Source organism: Coturnix japonica, chromosome 1 (genome assembly GCF_054131305.1).
Source record: "Coturnix japonica strain WE chromosome 1, WE-NBRP24, whole genome shotgun sequence".
Taxonomy (NCBI): domain Eukaryota; kingdom Metazoa; phylum Chordata; class Aves; order Galliformes; family Phasianidae; genus Coturnix; species Coturnix japonica.
Window position 1 is genome coordinate 108,234,110 of NC_140663.1, and position 17,646 is coordinate 108,251,755.

The window sequence follows — 17,646 nt, forward strand, 5'->3', positions numbered from 1 at the left end:
GAATAAATTCACAGCAAGTTTGGAGAAACACAATGGAAGAACTCCACATTTTTCTCCTAATTTCTGCTGTGGTACTGCTATTTTATTTGTTATAAGATTAAGTCTCATAACTGCGTATGGACAACACACTTATTCCAGCCAGTGAGCCGATCTTGGTTAAAAATAAAAGCCTCAGGTTTAACCTTTAAACCTTACAAGCTCACTGCCTCAGTTTACAGCACAACTCCACCAAGAACTGCGCCAGCACAGCTGAGGAAAGGAGCATAAGCAGACATAGAAAGGCCATGGACAACATAGATGCTGAGAAAACAGTACATGGAAGGACATCTTCAGGAGGGTCTTCAGTTGCATTTAATATGGTTTAACACTTTCTTAAATAGAGTGAATTTTAGCAAAGCCGGTCTTGCAATTGACATACTCACAGCAATGCTCCCTGACACACATCCAAGACATACTGCCCCGGAGTCTAATAGAAGGTTGTTTTATTGCACTCCTTCCTCAAGCATGAGGTACATTTTATGAATTCTACAGCAACATAACTTTAAGGAGCTTCTACAAAGGCATGAAGAAATGGGCCAGGGCACTGAGGAACTGCTAGAAGGACACAGGGCTGAAAAGGATCAATGGTGCCCAACTAAAAATCTTGCTTTATGAGGATACCAAATTAGAAAGCAATAGATTTTATTTAGATAGGAGATAACTTACCAAGACACTGAAGAAATATAACCGAAATGAAGACGGCATATATACTATACCCCAAACCAATACTTACTGTGATGCATCTTTAAACAAGACCCATTTTTTGTAAGTGTGAAAGGAAAATAATAAAGGAGTCAAACAATGAATAAGAACAATTTCTTAAAAAGCTAATTCACAAAAAAACATGCTGAAATTAAGGCAGTCACAAGTTAAAGCACACAAACCTCTGCCCTTTTCTGTGCTTCCGATGACAGTCTCTGCACTGTGGTAAAGCAGATATTAAACTCCTGGATAATTGATGGGTACAAGCTGTTGAAGTCGAGAAGCAAAACAAATTTGTCATAAAAACCTAAAACAGAGTTTCAAACAAAAGGTATGATTATTCAGTCTCGCTGAGGTCTTCATCCAGATCCAAAATTTATATGTAAGTGACAGTAATACATCATATCTCATTTCTGTAGTACCATAAATCCCTTGCAATAGCTGTTGAGACGTACCGCTACCTACTGCAGACAGCTGTCAGAAGTGGAACGATCCAACTCTATTAACTCATCAGAGTTGAACAGATAGCTTCTGTGTTACTATAGGACACTAGTACAGTTTTCCCCACATAGAGGAGAAACTGAAAGAAAACTTACGTGTCCATTAGAAATGAATATACAGACATCTATGTCTGAATTCCTCTCAAGAGCTTAATCTACTTACAGAAACCTAAGAAAAAAGGTTTCCCAAGAGTTAGTAACTCCAAAATCTATGCTGGGAATTGTATTATATTCAAACAGAAACAATAAATCAACATCAAACTCCTGCAAGATACATACATTGTGCACTGCAGCCTGCCTACATTAGTATATTCTACCTGTCTCTAACTTCATAGAAGAAAGGAAACTGCAACATCTTACCGACTTTGGGATCCAAGACTAAGCCCCCAGCATACGCTGCTTTCTTTTTCCCTGTCTTCGATTTATTCTGATCTTCAAAATCTTCATCTTCATCCATCTATATTTGACATTGTAAAGTTATTATCTGGCCTCCAAGATTTCTATTCTACTTCTACTGTTAGAAGAGTTATTTTTGGCAAATCAAATACAAAATTGAGTGGCACTGTATACAGTTCCCTTTAAAATACACTCAAGACATGGAATTTTCATCATGACTGTCATGGTTTTGTGGTGTTGCTGTCAATATTCCACATTCATTAAAACTCTCAACATCTCAAAACAGCATTCAAATCAACTTATACGGGAACAAATTGATCACAGGAGATTACCAAGACTTAAGGAATTGTCATCATTCACTATAGCACTACTCCATGTTTTCTTACTGTTTCTAAACACAGACAGCAAGAAAAAAAAAATCAACTCATGACCCACAAGAAATATCTCTGCCAATTAAAATCAAAATATGTTTTTTGGAAGTAACAAGGATGGCTTTTAATTAAACAAATAAAAACAGTATTACTGACTTAAAGAGTATTTTGCTATTTGTTTCATTGCGGTAAGAACTTTCCTTTGAGGGGTTCAAAGCTCTCATGAACCAACTAAAATTCAGACACTGCTTTGATGCAATAATACAAACAAAAGTACTTATTATTCTGAAATATTCTATTGAACTTGAGAGTAAAAGGCAAAAAATAGTGGAAGAAATGCATTCTGAAATTCTAATGCACTTGCTAATAAATATACAGATGTTTCTATAAATATATTACAATGGCATTATTCAGATAATTTTTTTCTTAAACATCTTTGGATCTTTCACCCATGTTCTCAGATCATATGCCTTATAAATCACACTTTGAAGAACTGTTTATCAATAAGTTTCCCTTAACCACAGAGTAAGAATACATCCATTAATCAACATAGTCTGTCTTGGGTAATATTCTCCCGCTTTGGCTCATCTCAAACTGAAAGATGAAATGAGTTTCTATAGATTTGTGATACACTGAGAAAGGTGATATAACGTGCCTTTAAAACAAACATTTCTCCAATGTTAACTCAGCAAAAACCTTTTTCGAATTAATCTTAAGTTGTAAAGTTAAGTTACATCTAAAACAGGCTACGCTTGTGCTATGTTCTCAGTGAACAGCAGTCAAAAGAATGCTACTGTTTCTTTAATAAGAATTCTCAAATTAAAAAATAACAACTTGACTCACCAGCTTCTGTAGAGGCTTTTTAAAAACTTGCTTGTCTGGAACTATGTAGTCCTTCTCATAAAATGCATGAAGCAGCAAGAACTCATTACGTTCAGAACGTCCACCCATCATTGTCCTTGACTACAGAGAGGGGGGGGAAAATCATAGCAAAGCACAGAAAACAAACATTGATGTGCAAACATAAACTAAGCAATTCCTTTCAACTATTTTAAGTTCACGTAGAATTACTGTTACACTACAGCATTAGCATAAACAAAGCTCAAATGCTGTCTTGTTACAGAAGCTTTAATACTTAATTAGATTATCAAACTCTCACTCACTACAACAAAAAGTAGTACTGTATATCCTGAATTAGCACTTATAACTGAAAATTAGCAATAAAACAGGGAAAAAAAAAAGCTCTAAATTTGTGGAAGAAAAGAGAGGAGGGGGGGGAAACATCATAAAAATGTACCATAACGTTTCCAGATATGTTTGTAATCTGAAGGGCCAGTGGCAGAACATTCAGCTCACACATGATCTGGAGAATGAACTTGGCATCCGTCCAGGTGTTTTCCAGCATGAACAGTAAGTGAGGAGAATCACTGGAAAAAGAAGTGGAATGCCCCGTCAAAGTAAAATCAGGCTCGTATACCACACAGAACACACCTGGTACTTTTAGGACACCAACAATGAATTAAATAATAACAACTTTAATGACAAGAAAATAATTAAAAATATATTATTTGCATATCCTATTAGGTTATCTAAAATCAAGTCTCACAAATCACAAAGGTTAGAAAAGACCTCCCAAATGAACTAGTCCAATTATCCACCTAACTACCACCATTATTTCCCCACTAATCACATTCCTCTGTACCACACCTACACAGCTCTGAACATCTCCAGGGACAGTGACTCCTTCACCTCCCTGGGCAGCCTGTGCCACTGTCTCACCACTCTTTCTGAGAATAAATTTCTCCTAATATCCAACTTGAATCTCCCTGTCTCCATACAGCCAATTCTTTACCCAGCAAAACGTGTAGATGTTGAAGTCATTGGCTGCCAGTTTCTCCAGGAGAATGTGCTGAGAGACTTTGTTGAAATCTAGGCAGCGTACACTGACAGCCTTTCCCTCATCTTCCAGGTTAGTCATCCAATCATAGAGGGAGATCAAATCAAGCAGGACCTGCCTTTCACAAACCCACAATTGCCTGATACCCAAGTTATCCAGTACATGCTGTATGATCTTACTCAAGGTGAACTGTTCTACAACCTTCCCTGGCACCAAGGTCACACAATAGGCCATCACCCACCAGCAGTTTTTCATTATGAGTAATTAAAATTATTTTATTCTACAAACACCAATACGTTAAGTCAATGATTTCTAAATAGCACTTACGCTCTCCATTGAAGGATTAAAACCACAAGCCAGCAACGTACCTATACATATTTTGAATTTCCTCTGGTAGAATTGTTACTCTCTCTGTTTTCAAGATCTGATGGACCAGTTCAGACAAATGGTAACTCTTGCAGCGGATTAACTCTTTAGCTGAAATTTCTACATCGCAGATCATCCGACCACACGCAGCATTCCTTTCACCAAATCCTCCTCGACCCTTCACCAAATATGGAGAAAAAAAAAACAAACACCAAAACAACAAACAAAATGAAGCAATCACATTTCAAGGAATAACATGTACCTAGAATATATGCTTACAGAACTCGGTCAAGTCATCTACCAATCTACCACTGGAAATGCTCACACCCTGCATGAATTCATTACCAGTTATATCTTAAACCACTGTGAAAGTGGTATTTTTTTTCTTAAAATAATTTGAACATTGTCAATGAGAATGTGGGTATGGATTTCATTTTTTTTGTCCAAGGACATTTTTTTGCAGCAACAGCAGAACCAAAAGTCAAAGAAGCTGCTACACAAAAATGCCCAGCTCAGCCTCTAGGAAGAACAGGAACAAACTGGAAAATAGTCAGGCTCTGTACTTAAATATTCTCTGAACAAATACATGCTAAGAATTACACAATTATTAACTTAGCAGTTCTCAGTGGGATGATTCACCAATCAATCCAAATTACATTTTCTCATTTCTCAGTTACAGCAGACAAAGACAGTTACAGTAAAGACTATTGCAATTAATCTGTCATTACCATCATTGACTTGAAATCTGTAAACTAAATTAGCCTAACTTGAAAATTAGTTTAGCTTATTACTGTAATAAAAGTCATATAAACACTCATCACTTCTGATCTGGGACACGTGAAATCTAGCATGACCAACAGTCAAAATACATCAGTGTCACATTTACAATTCCTCCTCAAAATTAATTCATTTTTAATCATATGCAACATAAAGGGTCTTAAAAGACTTGAGCAATCTTCCTACCCCAAGCTTTGGCATATTGGACCTCCTTAGTCGACCTATCTTGGACCAGTGAGGGACTTTGCACACATTAATTCTTTGAAGCAGCACTTCCAGATCAAATCCATAAATATTATGACCCTTGCAGCAGAAAAAAATAACAAAAAAAGGTTACCACAAATGCAAATTGAAAGACTTACTTTCACACAGTTGGTATTCCTTTGCCCTTTGTGATTTTTTCATCTAATTGATGGCATTATCTCCCTCACAGAAAGCACTTTCTAAGAGAACATTCATCAACAGTACTCATTAGTCTTAACACTAACAATGCTGTTCGGGAGAATACCAAAAACAGCTCTACAACTGGCTCATAACACATAATTCAGCTTTATGCATTGATAACAAGGATGAAAATTTAAAACATACCGGAAAAATAATTATATTCTTTATACAGCATACAAAGTTAGCTATGAGCAATTCCTTTTCTCTCTATTCTTCTTATTCTTATCACATTCTTATTACTCGTATTATCATTATTATATTTTATTTGCTTTGATACTGCAGTTAAGCACAGTTAAATCCAGACTGAAAGATCTGTCTTCCAGTGTTTTTATACAAGACTACTCCTGCAATATTTTAAATGTTTAAGCAGTGCTAAGGATATCTATAAGCACTGGCCCATAACCGTTGCTGTAGGCAAAATGCTACCCTGTTGAACAAGAGTCTATGTGGAGTGGACTGGTCAATCACCAGAAGGTTCAGGTTCAGCATTTCAGGCACATCTGCATGGTATGATACACACAACATGAGAACATTCTTAAAATCAACAGACGCTCTTCGGCTGTAGTTGAGTGGCTCTCCACCTATGCCGCCATACCTTGTTTTTCAACAGCACTAATTAAGCCAGATGCAAATCAAACTACACTAACACTGTTCTGCTATTCTTAGGCTTAGAGCTCCCACATCTCCACAACGGTCAACCCTTTCCATTAATTCCTACCATTACCATATAGAAGCCAGGCTTACAGAAGGAACACAGGATATCAGATGCAGTGAGCTGATCACATCAGGAATCTGACTGCTCACTTCTTTCTACGCTCAACACTTGTTCTAATTATTTATATATGCTTACAGAAGGTTATGAAATCTCATATAACCAGCCTGAGATTACTTCAAATTGTCTTCAAAATTTCATTAAAAATGCATGCTATTTAAACTTCACAAAAGCAGAAAATGAGTAATTATAATAAAACCTCAGTTGCTAATATTAGTAGAAAACAAAACGATGCACATTACAAAGTTTTGCTTAGATCCCAAGGATTTGTATAGGTCATCATTTTGATTTACAGTGTAACGCAATATAAATGGTGATACAAATTATAAGAGCATCTAAACTGAAACAGACTCAGTATCCAAAGTGCTCCCATTTTTCTAGAAAATCATGAGGTTTTTGTTTTGTGTGGTCTTTGAGTTATGAAAAAAAAAATACTTATTTCAAATGCTACTGAAATACTACCTATTTCAGACATCATGGAAAATAATAGGATGTGTAAAATGCTTTCAGGGTGAAATTCTGTATTATCTTTGTGCCAAAGTATATTTGCTGTCTTATAAGCAAATTCAATTCATAAGGCATTCTAAGATAAACATAAAAGGAAACTGAAATGGGATAAAGCAGAAGAAAAAAAACCTGACCAACTGACAATAGACTTTAGTTCTGAGACTTTCAGAGTTAAATTACTCACCACAACAACATCTGGGTCAATTTTGTGAATCTTCGCGAGGAAAAATCCTAGCAGCGTTCTCTCTGTTGCAGCAATTTCTATTTTAGCATTCTAAAAGGAGCAAGAGAGCACCTGATTTCAATGACCCAATAAGTTTAAAATGGAAACATCTCCTTTCCCCTACTAGTTACAAGACAATAATAAAGCACCACAGAGCTCTCTCTTTCCTTCTGTAATTCAAGGCTTTTTGTTCTCACTCATGTAGACACAGAAAGCTTTTCTCAGAGGCTTTTTTTCCATTTTGCTTTTGTATGCAGGTATCTGCTGATATTTTAAGAGCTTCCTAAGAATCAAGCACACCAGGAAAATGCTCCATGTGCATCCTTCATTCACAGACTTAAGATCACACAAAAAGAGAGGAAAAACAAAAATATGGTACTTCATTATTCTGCCAACCCTCCTAACACCCTTTAGAAAAGGTACATTTTGACAGATTTAACTATCTAAGGAAAAAAGAAAAAAATTCCTCGTTTATTATGAGTATGTACTTGTGTATAATGAAAATTAATAACAATTTCAAGCCCCTCTGCAAAACATTTTGAACTGTCCTGTCTAAATTACCTCATAAGCACTGCTAACAGCAGTACTGAACCACATAAAGCAAACATCTCTGTTTACAGCAACACAAAATACACCCCGAGATTTAGGTTTGAGGAGTGGAAAACTAATTAAATAATCATGCCATTCCTTTGCACATTTCTTTTACATAACTCATCCAAATCAACACAACGGTCATATTTTAAGAGGTACTACCAGCCAAATGAAATTACCTTCTTTTTAACCTCTTCTTTGAAGTCATAAGGAAAAATGCAATCATTCGGTTTGGAAATAACTGCAAAATAAATGATATTTGCTCTTACATACATGTTCTTAACTGTACCCTCTATAAGCATCCATCCACAACAGAAGGGGATGAGGCAAACTAACTCATAATTCCACTAAGATAGCCTTACATCAATACTTGCCTCTAATGCCAAACGTTTAAAAACACAACATTATTTTACTAAAAGCCATGTCTACCAGATGACAACTGCTACCTTTCAAGAAGATCCTATGCAAAATGTCTTGTTTAACTCCTCATCCGTCACTGACCATGCTAGCATGATGATCTAGATTTTCTTTGCAAGAACTAACCAAAACATTCCACTTTTTATATAGACAATTCAATCACTTCTGAATTTAGAGTAGACCGTAATACATGAATCTTTAAATAACTGAACAACAACATAAGTAGTAAATACTAATCAGTCAGCTGTATATTAGGTTATCAATGGAGAATATTGTTATGGTTCACATCTTCCTAAGAAATTAGGATAAAAGCCTACCTGACAGTCAAGTTACTCATTTGACAGAATGAAGTTCAAATAAAGAAGCAACAGGAAAAAAAACCACCTTCATCGCCTGTTCCAAGTACATACCACAGAAGTGTGTCTGAAAAGGAGGCTGAGGTGGAGCTTTATCCAAAGGAAATTTCTGATGAATCAGAGCTGCCATAGCCACAATCTAGACCAAGGATGTACAAAATGCACATAAATATCAAAACAATTACTATCTATATCCATATCTCCCAACCCCCACCAAATGTGGGGGTTTTTTTTGGTTAAATTACCTATTTTCTCTCACTTCAATAAACAAGAAAAAATATATTTTAAGATGAACTTCAAATGTAAGAAATTAAAAAAGGAGCTAAGAGCCGATCTTAGGTCAAATAAAAATGTAATTTACTTGTAAATGATCACATTAGAATTTTGAGATGCGGAATTTTGTAAAACCCTGTTTGTTATTTTTCAAATTTTGTCTTAACAGGCTGGACCATCCAAGGGATAACCTATAAAGTGCGTAAGGGCTGTGAGCACAGCAAGAAATGCAGAAGCCTTTCCCCAGAAAGAGCTTCCCCTCATCCAGCCAAGAGGCTTTAATGTTTAGAAGTTATTGCTCTGCTAATTCTTCTTGCTTGTTTTGCTGACAGAAACCCTTGCTCACCAATAGAAGACAAATAAGACAGGCTTTAGAGTCATTTTGTCAGAGTCTTACTAGTACCTGGCTTATGTCTCATTAGGTTGGCTTTCATTTGATCAAGAGGACTAATTCGTTAAAAAATTTGTCAGTCTTGTTTTTCTTCCACTCTATAAGCCAGAGTCAACTACCCTACAAAGTGAATACTAAAATCTCCTCCTAAGTTTTTAAACTTCTGTTAAAAAACTGATAAGCGTGTCTAATTGCACTTTGTGGTCTGCAGTCCACAACTGAAGATGGCCACCCATACCTCTCTGACTTTTCAAGTAAAAGTCTTACAGCAGAATCATAGAATCACTAAGGTAGGAAAAGACCTCTCTAAGATCATCCAGTACAACCATTAGCCCATCACCACTATGACCACTAACCATGTCCCTCAGTGCTACAGCTACACATTCTTGAATGCCTTCAGGAACAGTCACTCCACCATCTCCTTGGGCAACCTGTCCCAATGCCTCAGCACTCCTGAGAAAGAATATTTTCCTAATATCCAACATGAACCCCCAGAACATTCCCTTTCATCATACTGCTGTCACCTGGGAGAAGAGACTGACCCCTACGTCACTACAATGCTCTTTCAAGCAGTTGTAGAGAGTGATAAGGTCTCTTAAGCCTCCTCTTCTCCAGACTGAACAATCCCAGTTGCCACAGCTAATTCCCATCAGACTTGTGCTCCAGACCCTTCACCAGTTTCATTGCCCTTCTCTGAACACATTCCAAGGCCACGGAATCTTATACTGAGGAGCCCAAAACTAAACACAGTACTGGAGGAGTAGCCTCACCAGAGCTGAGTACAGAGAAACAATCACCTCTGTGCTCCCGCTTGCTGCACTGCTTCTCACATATGGCAGGATGGCACTGGCCTTCTTGGCCACCTGGGCACACTGCTGGTTCATGTTCAACTAGTACCCCCAGATCCTTTTCTGCTGCTCAGCTTTCCAGCCACTATGCCCCAAATCTGTAATGTTGAACTGAATTTGTGGTCAAAGTGCACAACTTGGTCTTGCTCATACAATTGGCCTCACCCCACTGATCCAGCCTACAGCAGAAGCTGTAAGGTCTCATAGATCAGATCTCATTCCAGTTTGGGGGGAAAAAAAAGTCATTTAACCTAGGACATGTAATATTGTAATCCAAATATATAGATATAGATATATATAGATATGTATATCCATATATATGTATATGTAGGATCTGCTGTCACAATGAATTATCACCAAAAAGCCCCAATGAACCCACTCACACTGATATTAGTAAATGTTTCTTTGATACTCAGCAATGTTTAGGCACTGTATAAACTGAAGTTTTTCCAAGCCTTTACAAAGTTTTGAATGCGGAACAAACACAAAACCAAAAATCAAAAGCAGGTTACTTACCTCATTCTGGTGAGTCTTTGGGTTCTGAACAGTCTTCATGCTGAGGGACATTACCACAAGAGGAGGAGGAGGAGGAAGATCTTTAACCACGTTCACCAAGCCAGGCTTCATGGCCACTGCCTCTACCTTACACCAGCTGACTGACTGATTTGAGGGCTCTAAAGAAACAACACAAACCATCCTCACTCTTCTGGAAATGACAGGTAAGAATTCTCTAATAGTACCATCAAAAAAAGTATGTTCCTTTAATATTTTGCCCTTGTGGGCAACATTCAGATTAATCCTGACAACAAAAAGACAAGAAAGGAAAAAAAAAAGGAAGAGAGAAGGTGGATTTTTATCTAGGCTATGAAGATTTCTTGTGTCTCCTGTTAACAGCCTGGAAGTCCCAGCTCTACTAGATTCCCAATTCACAAATCAGTTACATGTCTGAAATTGAGGCAGATGAAATAAGATGTGGATTAATTTCCCCAGCAGACAGAGGATATGGAAAAAGGAAAAAAAAAGTAAATCACCCATTAGCATTTAAATATTTTTGAAGTAAAAAAAGGGCTCACTCCAATAAGATGTTGATATGCTGACAAGATAACTCACCACAGGCAGTTACAATGAAGCTGAAGCTGCATTTTTAAGGGATTGACATTCTGAGGAAAAGTATTGGTAGACTTGGCTATCTTACTTCCTGACATGTCTTTGTAAATCAACACGTTACCTTCTCTCATTTCTGCTCTAAATGCAAATAGGTAGCTGACCAAAACATCTTCAGTTGTAAAAAAAACACCTGATCATCTCTCAAAATGAGACAGGCAATCAGCTACTTAGCAACTTGTTAATTTAATTTCCAACTTCTTACACCCAGAGCTTCAATTAGCATGCTGTAGAACAGTGGTTTCCAAGGCGGGATGCATGCACCCCAGGGGGCACAAAAGACAATCAGCTGAGGGTTCAGGAAGAGAATATTTTCTTAGCATTAATATTTTTTTACAAATTGCTTATTTAAGGCCCTCCATCATTTTTTAATTTTTATTTTGGTGTATATTTTATAGTTAGTCAAGTATATTTCAGATCTTGAGACTCTCCATAGGAAGTATGGAGGGGAAGGTACAAGTAAGGAAGAACTGTCTGACAAAGTAGATTAAAAAAATATTTGGCTCTAAACTGAAAATCCTGTGCAAAAACTATTAAAATTCACATAAACACAACTAAATAAAGACTGAATTTTCAATAGAGTAGGCATGTCACCATTTTGAAATGAACAATTCTGATACCAAGATATGGACCCTCTCTGGAACATGAGGGCTGTAACAAAGATAAAGGAATGGATAAAGAATTTTCAAACTTCCTTAATATACCATTTAACTCTGGGGTGAGATCAGCATCTGATTCCAGCAGAGTAGTCTTAGAGACAATGCTCCTCAACATTAGGTAAAAAGGAAGAGTTACTGTCTGAACTGTTAGTTATCATTACCATGACGTTTGCTACGTGGAACAACTTTGGCCTCTTTTCAGATAGAGAAAGAAAACACCAAAGGAATATGAAGTCAATTCTTGAGCAAAGAACACAGGTGAAAAGCTATTCTTAGGCTTTTAAGTTCAGTGCCAGGAAGTACACTGATGCTTGCCAAGGCATGGTGGAAAACTCATCAGAGCTAATTTGTCTTTTGGTGGTCAAGAATTTGTTGCATCCATTCCAGCTGAAAATCCCTACTGGGATCAGCTTCATCAGTTTCTGAGCCGGGTGCTAAAGAAAACTGTTCTATCAGAATTCAAAACTGTCAATACTATATTTGAAATGCATCAAAAAGATTCCAAGAAAACCTACAGATTTTGTCAAGTATGATTAGCACCCCTATGTTTTTGGGAATTCACAGCACACATTAAATGAAGAGCTCTAACCAAAGCAAAGTTAGGCTCCACAGCACAAATTATCAGTTTCCACATCAGAAATTTTCAAATGCGAGAGAAAAGAACTAATATATTAATTTTTTAAGCGCAAACTACTGATTATATGACTTCTTTGTGTATATATTTCTTTTCTGGAAATGTAAGTAATTTTAATTAGCTCAGTATACACAGCTTTTGAGTATGTATCAAAGTTCTGGGAACTGCACTGCTATTCTAAGTTATAACCTGATCAGCCACGAGCAACCTTACGCAGACAGAGCTTTCAAACAGAAAGTTACTATTTGTACTAGACAATTAAAACTACATAGATAAATTATGAAATTAATTTGTAAAATGAGAATTCATCAGTAGAAATTAATTTCTTCCTCCTCCCCAGAATCCCCAATTATGTAAGTTTTTTGACAAACAAGCATTCCCACACACAAAGCACCATACGTGGATTTTTGATTTCCAGCCAGCACGGTCCTTTGATCTTTCTACTCATCAAGAGAAGCTCCAAGCTAGAAGTGTTAGTTCCAAATGCATGTGAAAACGTTTCTCCTTTCAGGTCCTGAGGAAGCCGAGGGTATTCAGCCTAACAAGAAACAAAAAGCAGAGAGTTATTGCTCACCACATAAGTTCTCATGTTGACAAACTATATTCAGAGAGAGCCTTAACAGAACTACAGAGTACCCAAAATCACTGTAATTTCCCATCATGCACAGCCTTTGCTTGTAATACCTCACAGTAATTCAAGAAATACCACTTAAATAGCTGTGTAACTACTCAGAATCGGGACACTAATATAATACCCTGAAAGCAAAAGTTCTTCATCCTCACTAGATGCAAGAGAAATATTATCATCAGCAAAGACTACAGCAGAGCTCCAAGTCTGTATAAAAAACACTCAACTGTTGTATACTTAAATAGATAGTTCCAGTCTTTATATGATAGACAACATTAAAGCTGGGTATTTTTGCACAGCTAAAGAAACACTTGCGATAGCTTGCAAACCTCTATAAGATGCTGCTTTAGCAACTAAAACCTGTATTCTGGACCTGGATTCAAAGAAAAGCATTTAAAGTTATTGAGTAATTTAAACCATCTTTCAGCACTTTAGGCTCTGATCCATCACAGCTAAAGGGCTGTTTGGCTGATCAGTTGATTCGGTGGCAAAATAACACAATATTAAAATAATCCAGAATATACACATACACAACAGGCAAATTATAACTGGGGGGGAGGTGGGAAGAATGTAGCAATTACAAGAAATATTTCTCTTCCTCGTGACTTCTTTACACAGATACAGCTAACTCTAACAAGTAATCATGTTATATATTCCCTAGTAAATAACTGTTTTGGTAAGGACTAACAAGCATAGAAAAGGTAACAAAAAAGAACAAACAAACAAAAAAAAAGCAGCTGCAAGCTTAGGTATTCATTCATCTCTGCGTTTGGAAAACAATGAGTTAACTCCTACACCCTTAAACAACAAACAAAACCGACAAGAAGATAACAATCAACTATTTACACGATGCAACAAAGGTACAGACACTAGATACAAAGGGTCAAATGCTGTGATTTTTAATCTTATAGAAACATGAACTTGCTTTCATACCTACTTGGGAATGTTCCGGTCTTTCATCAGATTAATTATACTTACCGAATATTTAACTTCTAAGTATTCAGACTTGGCTGGAACATCCGGGATCTCAAACGCATAGTATTTTTCCACTTTCTGAATAAAACAAAGATATTGCTATTTCTTCAGTATCTTCCAATTGAAAATGAATTCTGTCCCAAAAGGGAACGAAATAAAAGGCCGAACAAAGCATAAAACCTCAAAAACAATGGTCATGATCACATATTACACCCATTTTAACTCATTACCATCTGAACATAGCTTTAATTTCTGTATTTAATCTTCCCAGGGTTTCATACCATGAAGTTTTGTAGTGAATGAATTTACAAGTATACTGACCATTACAAACAAAAGCCATACAACATAACAGCTAAGGAAACTCAGAAATATTTTGTACGTTCATAGTCTACAAGAACATTACTGACAATTGGGGGTTGCAGACAATAGCAAAAATCCTGAAGTGGCTGAGGTGCAAAGGAATCTGCAGAGGTAGCCCAGCCCAATTCCCTGCCTGGAGATGGGTCAGCTAGTGCTGACTGCATAGGGTTGTGTTCAGTTGGGTTTAGATTGTTTCCAAGGATGGAGACTTGTACAGCCTCTCTGAGCAATGCATGCTATCTCCTGACCTCCATTACAGTAAGAAAACGTGCTTTCTTATGCTCCGAAGAAATTTCAAGTGTCTCGTATTACACATGCTGCTCTCACCCTCTCATGGGTGCCAATTAGAAGTCTATCACTGTCTACTTCCCAGCCTTCCCTAGATATTTATACACAGTGCCCCCTCCACCCCTTCCCCAAGCCACCTCTGCTCTAGGCTGAGTAACACCAGCTCTCAGCCTCTCATGACAAATGTCCCTGCCCTCATGATTCTCTCTCTAGTCCTATGCTGGGCTTGTTCAAATACATGTTTTTCTTGTATTGGGGAGCTCAGTGAAACACAGCACTCCTCGTGTGTCTCACCAACACCACATGAAGGGAGAGGATCGCCTCCCAAGACCTGCTGCCAACACTGTCTCTTGCAGCCCAGGGTTTCCTAGGCCTTTTTGGCTGCCAGTCTGCATCGCTGGACTGGGGACAGCACAGCATCTGCCAGGATGACCAGGCCTTTCTCCACAAAGCTGCTTTCCCTGCTGGTTAGTCCCAGTGTCCGTGGGGCTCTTCTTCCCTTGGGGAAGTACTTGCCATTTCCCTTTACTGAACTTCATGAGCTTCCAGTAGGCCACAAAGTGTATCTCCAGCCCACTGGGGTCCATCTGACATTCTTCCTCATTTTGCACTGCCTGCAGACCTGCTGAGGGTATGCTCTACACCATCATCTATACGGCTAACTCAGCTACTGCACAATATGGCAGCTATCCCTACACTACATCACCAGCTACTGGCCTCCAGATGCACTTTGTGCAGTGGATCACAACATTCTCAGTACAGCATTTCAGCCACCATTCTCTTCTCGACCACCAAGTCAGCCTCATCACCTTACACAAGGCTAACAGTGTGGTTAACTTGTTACCCTTTGTAAACCCATGTTGAGTACTGCCAAGCACCTTACTGTGCATTCTGTGCGTCTGGCAACAGCTCTTACAGTTGGTTCCTTCACCACCTTCAGAGGTGAGACTGACCATCCCCCAGAATGTCCTTCACAGAATGGCTGAGGTTGGAGGAGACCTCTGAGGCCATCCTTTTGCTCATCTTGAGGACACTGATGACATTTCCGTTCTTCCAGTCCTCAGGCACCTCCCCTGATCATCATGATCTTTCACAGATAACCAAGAGTTGCCTCACGATAGAATAGCCAGCTCTCTCCTCATTCATGAGTGCCACCCATCATGTGCCATGGACAGCAGAGTTTCTCCCCTCATCAAATCTCCAATCAGTTGTACCCAAAAGTTGTCATCACTGCATTCCAGAAACCTCCTGTACTGCTTGTGCCCTGGTGCATTGTTCTCCCAGAAGATATTGGGATTGTTAAAGCTCTCCATAAGCAAACAGGGCTGGTAGAAGTGAGGCTTTTTCCAGTCATTCATAGGAGGCCTCATTAGGTGGTCTGCAGCAGACACCTGCTATGACTTTACCCTATGAGTTTGCCATATAACGTTGACCCAGAAGCTCCTGAGCTGCTCTTTGTCCCCCTTAGGCAAAGCTCCATGCATACCCACTGCTTTTCCACATAAAAGCAACTCCCTCTCTTTGCCATTTCTGCTTTACCACACCCTCCCCACCACTTATCCAAGATCACAATGAATTCCCCCATAACTGAAACACAGTTCCCCTTTCCACACCCACAGGCACTTCAGAGAGGAACCCAAGAAAACCAACTTCCCAACAGCCTGACAGCTGTTTATTACATGCTTTCTACTGTATTTTATTTTTCCATTTGGATGACTTGGGCTTTACTAGAAAGTAGTCAAGTTTGTTTATATGTAACACAGAGATGGTTAAAGCAGTCTCAAAACCAGCACTAGAACAATACTGAAAGTATCACTTCTGCTTTCTGCAAGAACAATAATGATTTTTTGTTTTTCAAGAACAATTACCTCCACTTTCCAAATAATTACAGCACCTTGCTTAGCAGCGCTATTGGACCTGCTGCAATGTTACGCTCTACTACGCTAGGCTTTGCAGTACTCCACAATCCATCTGAACCGGTTACACATCCACACTACAGAACTGCATTATGCCGTAACTACGCTGGGATGCTTTTAATCATACAACAAGAATTCCTAGAGCCCCTTTTAGTTAAAGGTCATATTTTCACTGTGGAGAGTCAGCATAATATATAACATATAACTGAAAAACGAAATGCATGCACAGTGAAGTGCAATAAGCTACTTGCTTTTGCGTTGTGTTTTTGTTCTTTTTTTTATCCCTTAAAATAGCAGCATCAGCAATAGCTCCCTCAGAGCACTACAGTTAAGTCTGCTACTTCTCACATCACTGCAAAACCACTGGGATTTAAGGCCACGAAATCTGGGTGGGGAAGAGAGATCTTTCTGTTAAGCAGGAAGAAAGCAAATCAAGAAGCAACCATAGCATCCACTGCTACTCAGAAGCAGAAAGAAGCAATGTAACTCTGTATACAAGCATCACTGTGAGGTCAGAACAGTGTAAGAAATCAGCCTTCAAATGTAGATCTGAACTGTTTAGCCAAAGCAGCACCTCACATGAGCAGCACATTACAGTCATAAAGTAACAGATGGCTGCACATTGCTTTTAGTGCTTACCTTTTTTTTTTTTTTTTAAACTCTCAGGCTTCAAACAAGTTCTTGTTACAAATGCAAGCTGAACACAGTGTAAAAATAGTATGCGGCAGTGATTCATCTGCGTTATTCCACAGAGCTCAGCTCAATTACACAAGCCCCTGGTCATAACTGCAGTGAATGAATGCTTTGCTGCAGAGTAATCTGCCCTTGAAGTGCCCCTTCAGAGAGCAGAAATGAGCAGCAGTGATTAGCTGCTAAGTTTCTAAGTGGAGTATAAGGCTGCTTTCAAATTGATTTGTGAAGACTTGCTAACTTGGCAGCAGTGCAACCCACTGAAGCTGCAATTAGCAGCAGGTGCAGGAGGAAGTGATACGGCTTAAGTGTATCTGTTCAGAGGGACAAAGTTTGGGGCTGGCAAGGCCAAGACAGGCACACGTGCATGCAGAGAACAACTTGTTTCAGTGTATAAATACTAGCTCTCTCTGTATCGTCAGAAAACGGGATACTCTGAATAAAACAACTTCGGGAGCATCA

General features: G+C 38.4%; 1 protein-coding gene and 1 non-coding gene across 3 annotated transcripts in view; both read right to left on the reverse strand.

Moving 5' to 3' along the window:
- The window catches only part of POLA1 (DNA polymerase alpha 1, catalytic subunit), a 182,850-nt gene that overhangs the window by 149,994 nt on the left and 15,210 nt on the right, over positions 1 to 17,646 (reverse strand). For both annotated transcript variants that reach the window (XR_014939935.1, XM_085530470.1), the window contains exons 13-24: positions 13,934 to 14,008; positions 12,727 to 12,865; positions 10,387 to 10,544; positions 8,413 to 8,497; positions 7,765 to 7,826; positions 6,956 to 7,045; positions 5,235 to 5,351; positions 4,274 to 4,449; positions 3,306 to 3,435; positions 2,852 to 2,971; positions 1,602 to 1,698; positions 924 to 1,048 (exon numbers count right to left, since the gene is read on the reverse strand). Coding sequence is in view for 1 of the 2 variants with exons in the window: in XM_085530470.1 (XP_085386596.1) it covers positions 924 to 1,048; positions 1,602 to 1,698; positions 2,852 to 2,971; positions 3,306 to 3,435; positions 4,274 to 4,449; positions 5,235 to 5,351; positions 6,956 to 7,045; positions 7,765 to 7,826; positions 8,413 to 8,497; positions 10,387 to 10,544; positions 12,727 to 12,865; positions 13,934 to 14,008 (1,374 nt within the window). In the remaining variant the exon portion in view is untranslated. The remainder of the gene's footprint in view (positions 1 to 923; positions 1,049 to 1,601; positions 1,699 to 2,851; positions 2,972 to 3,305; positions 3,436 to 4,273; positions 4,450 to 5,234; positions 5,352 to 6,955; positions 7,046 to 7,764; positions 7,827 to 8,412; positions 8,498 to 10,386; positions 10,545 to 12,726; positions 12,866 to 13,933; positions 14,009 to 17,646) is intronic.
- On the reverse strand, positions 1,214 to 1,344 carry LOC116652818 (small Cajal body-specific RNA 24). Its single transcript, XR_004306037.1, has one exon.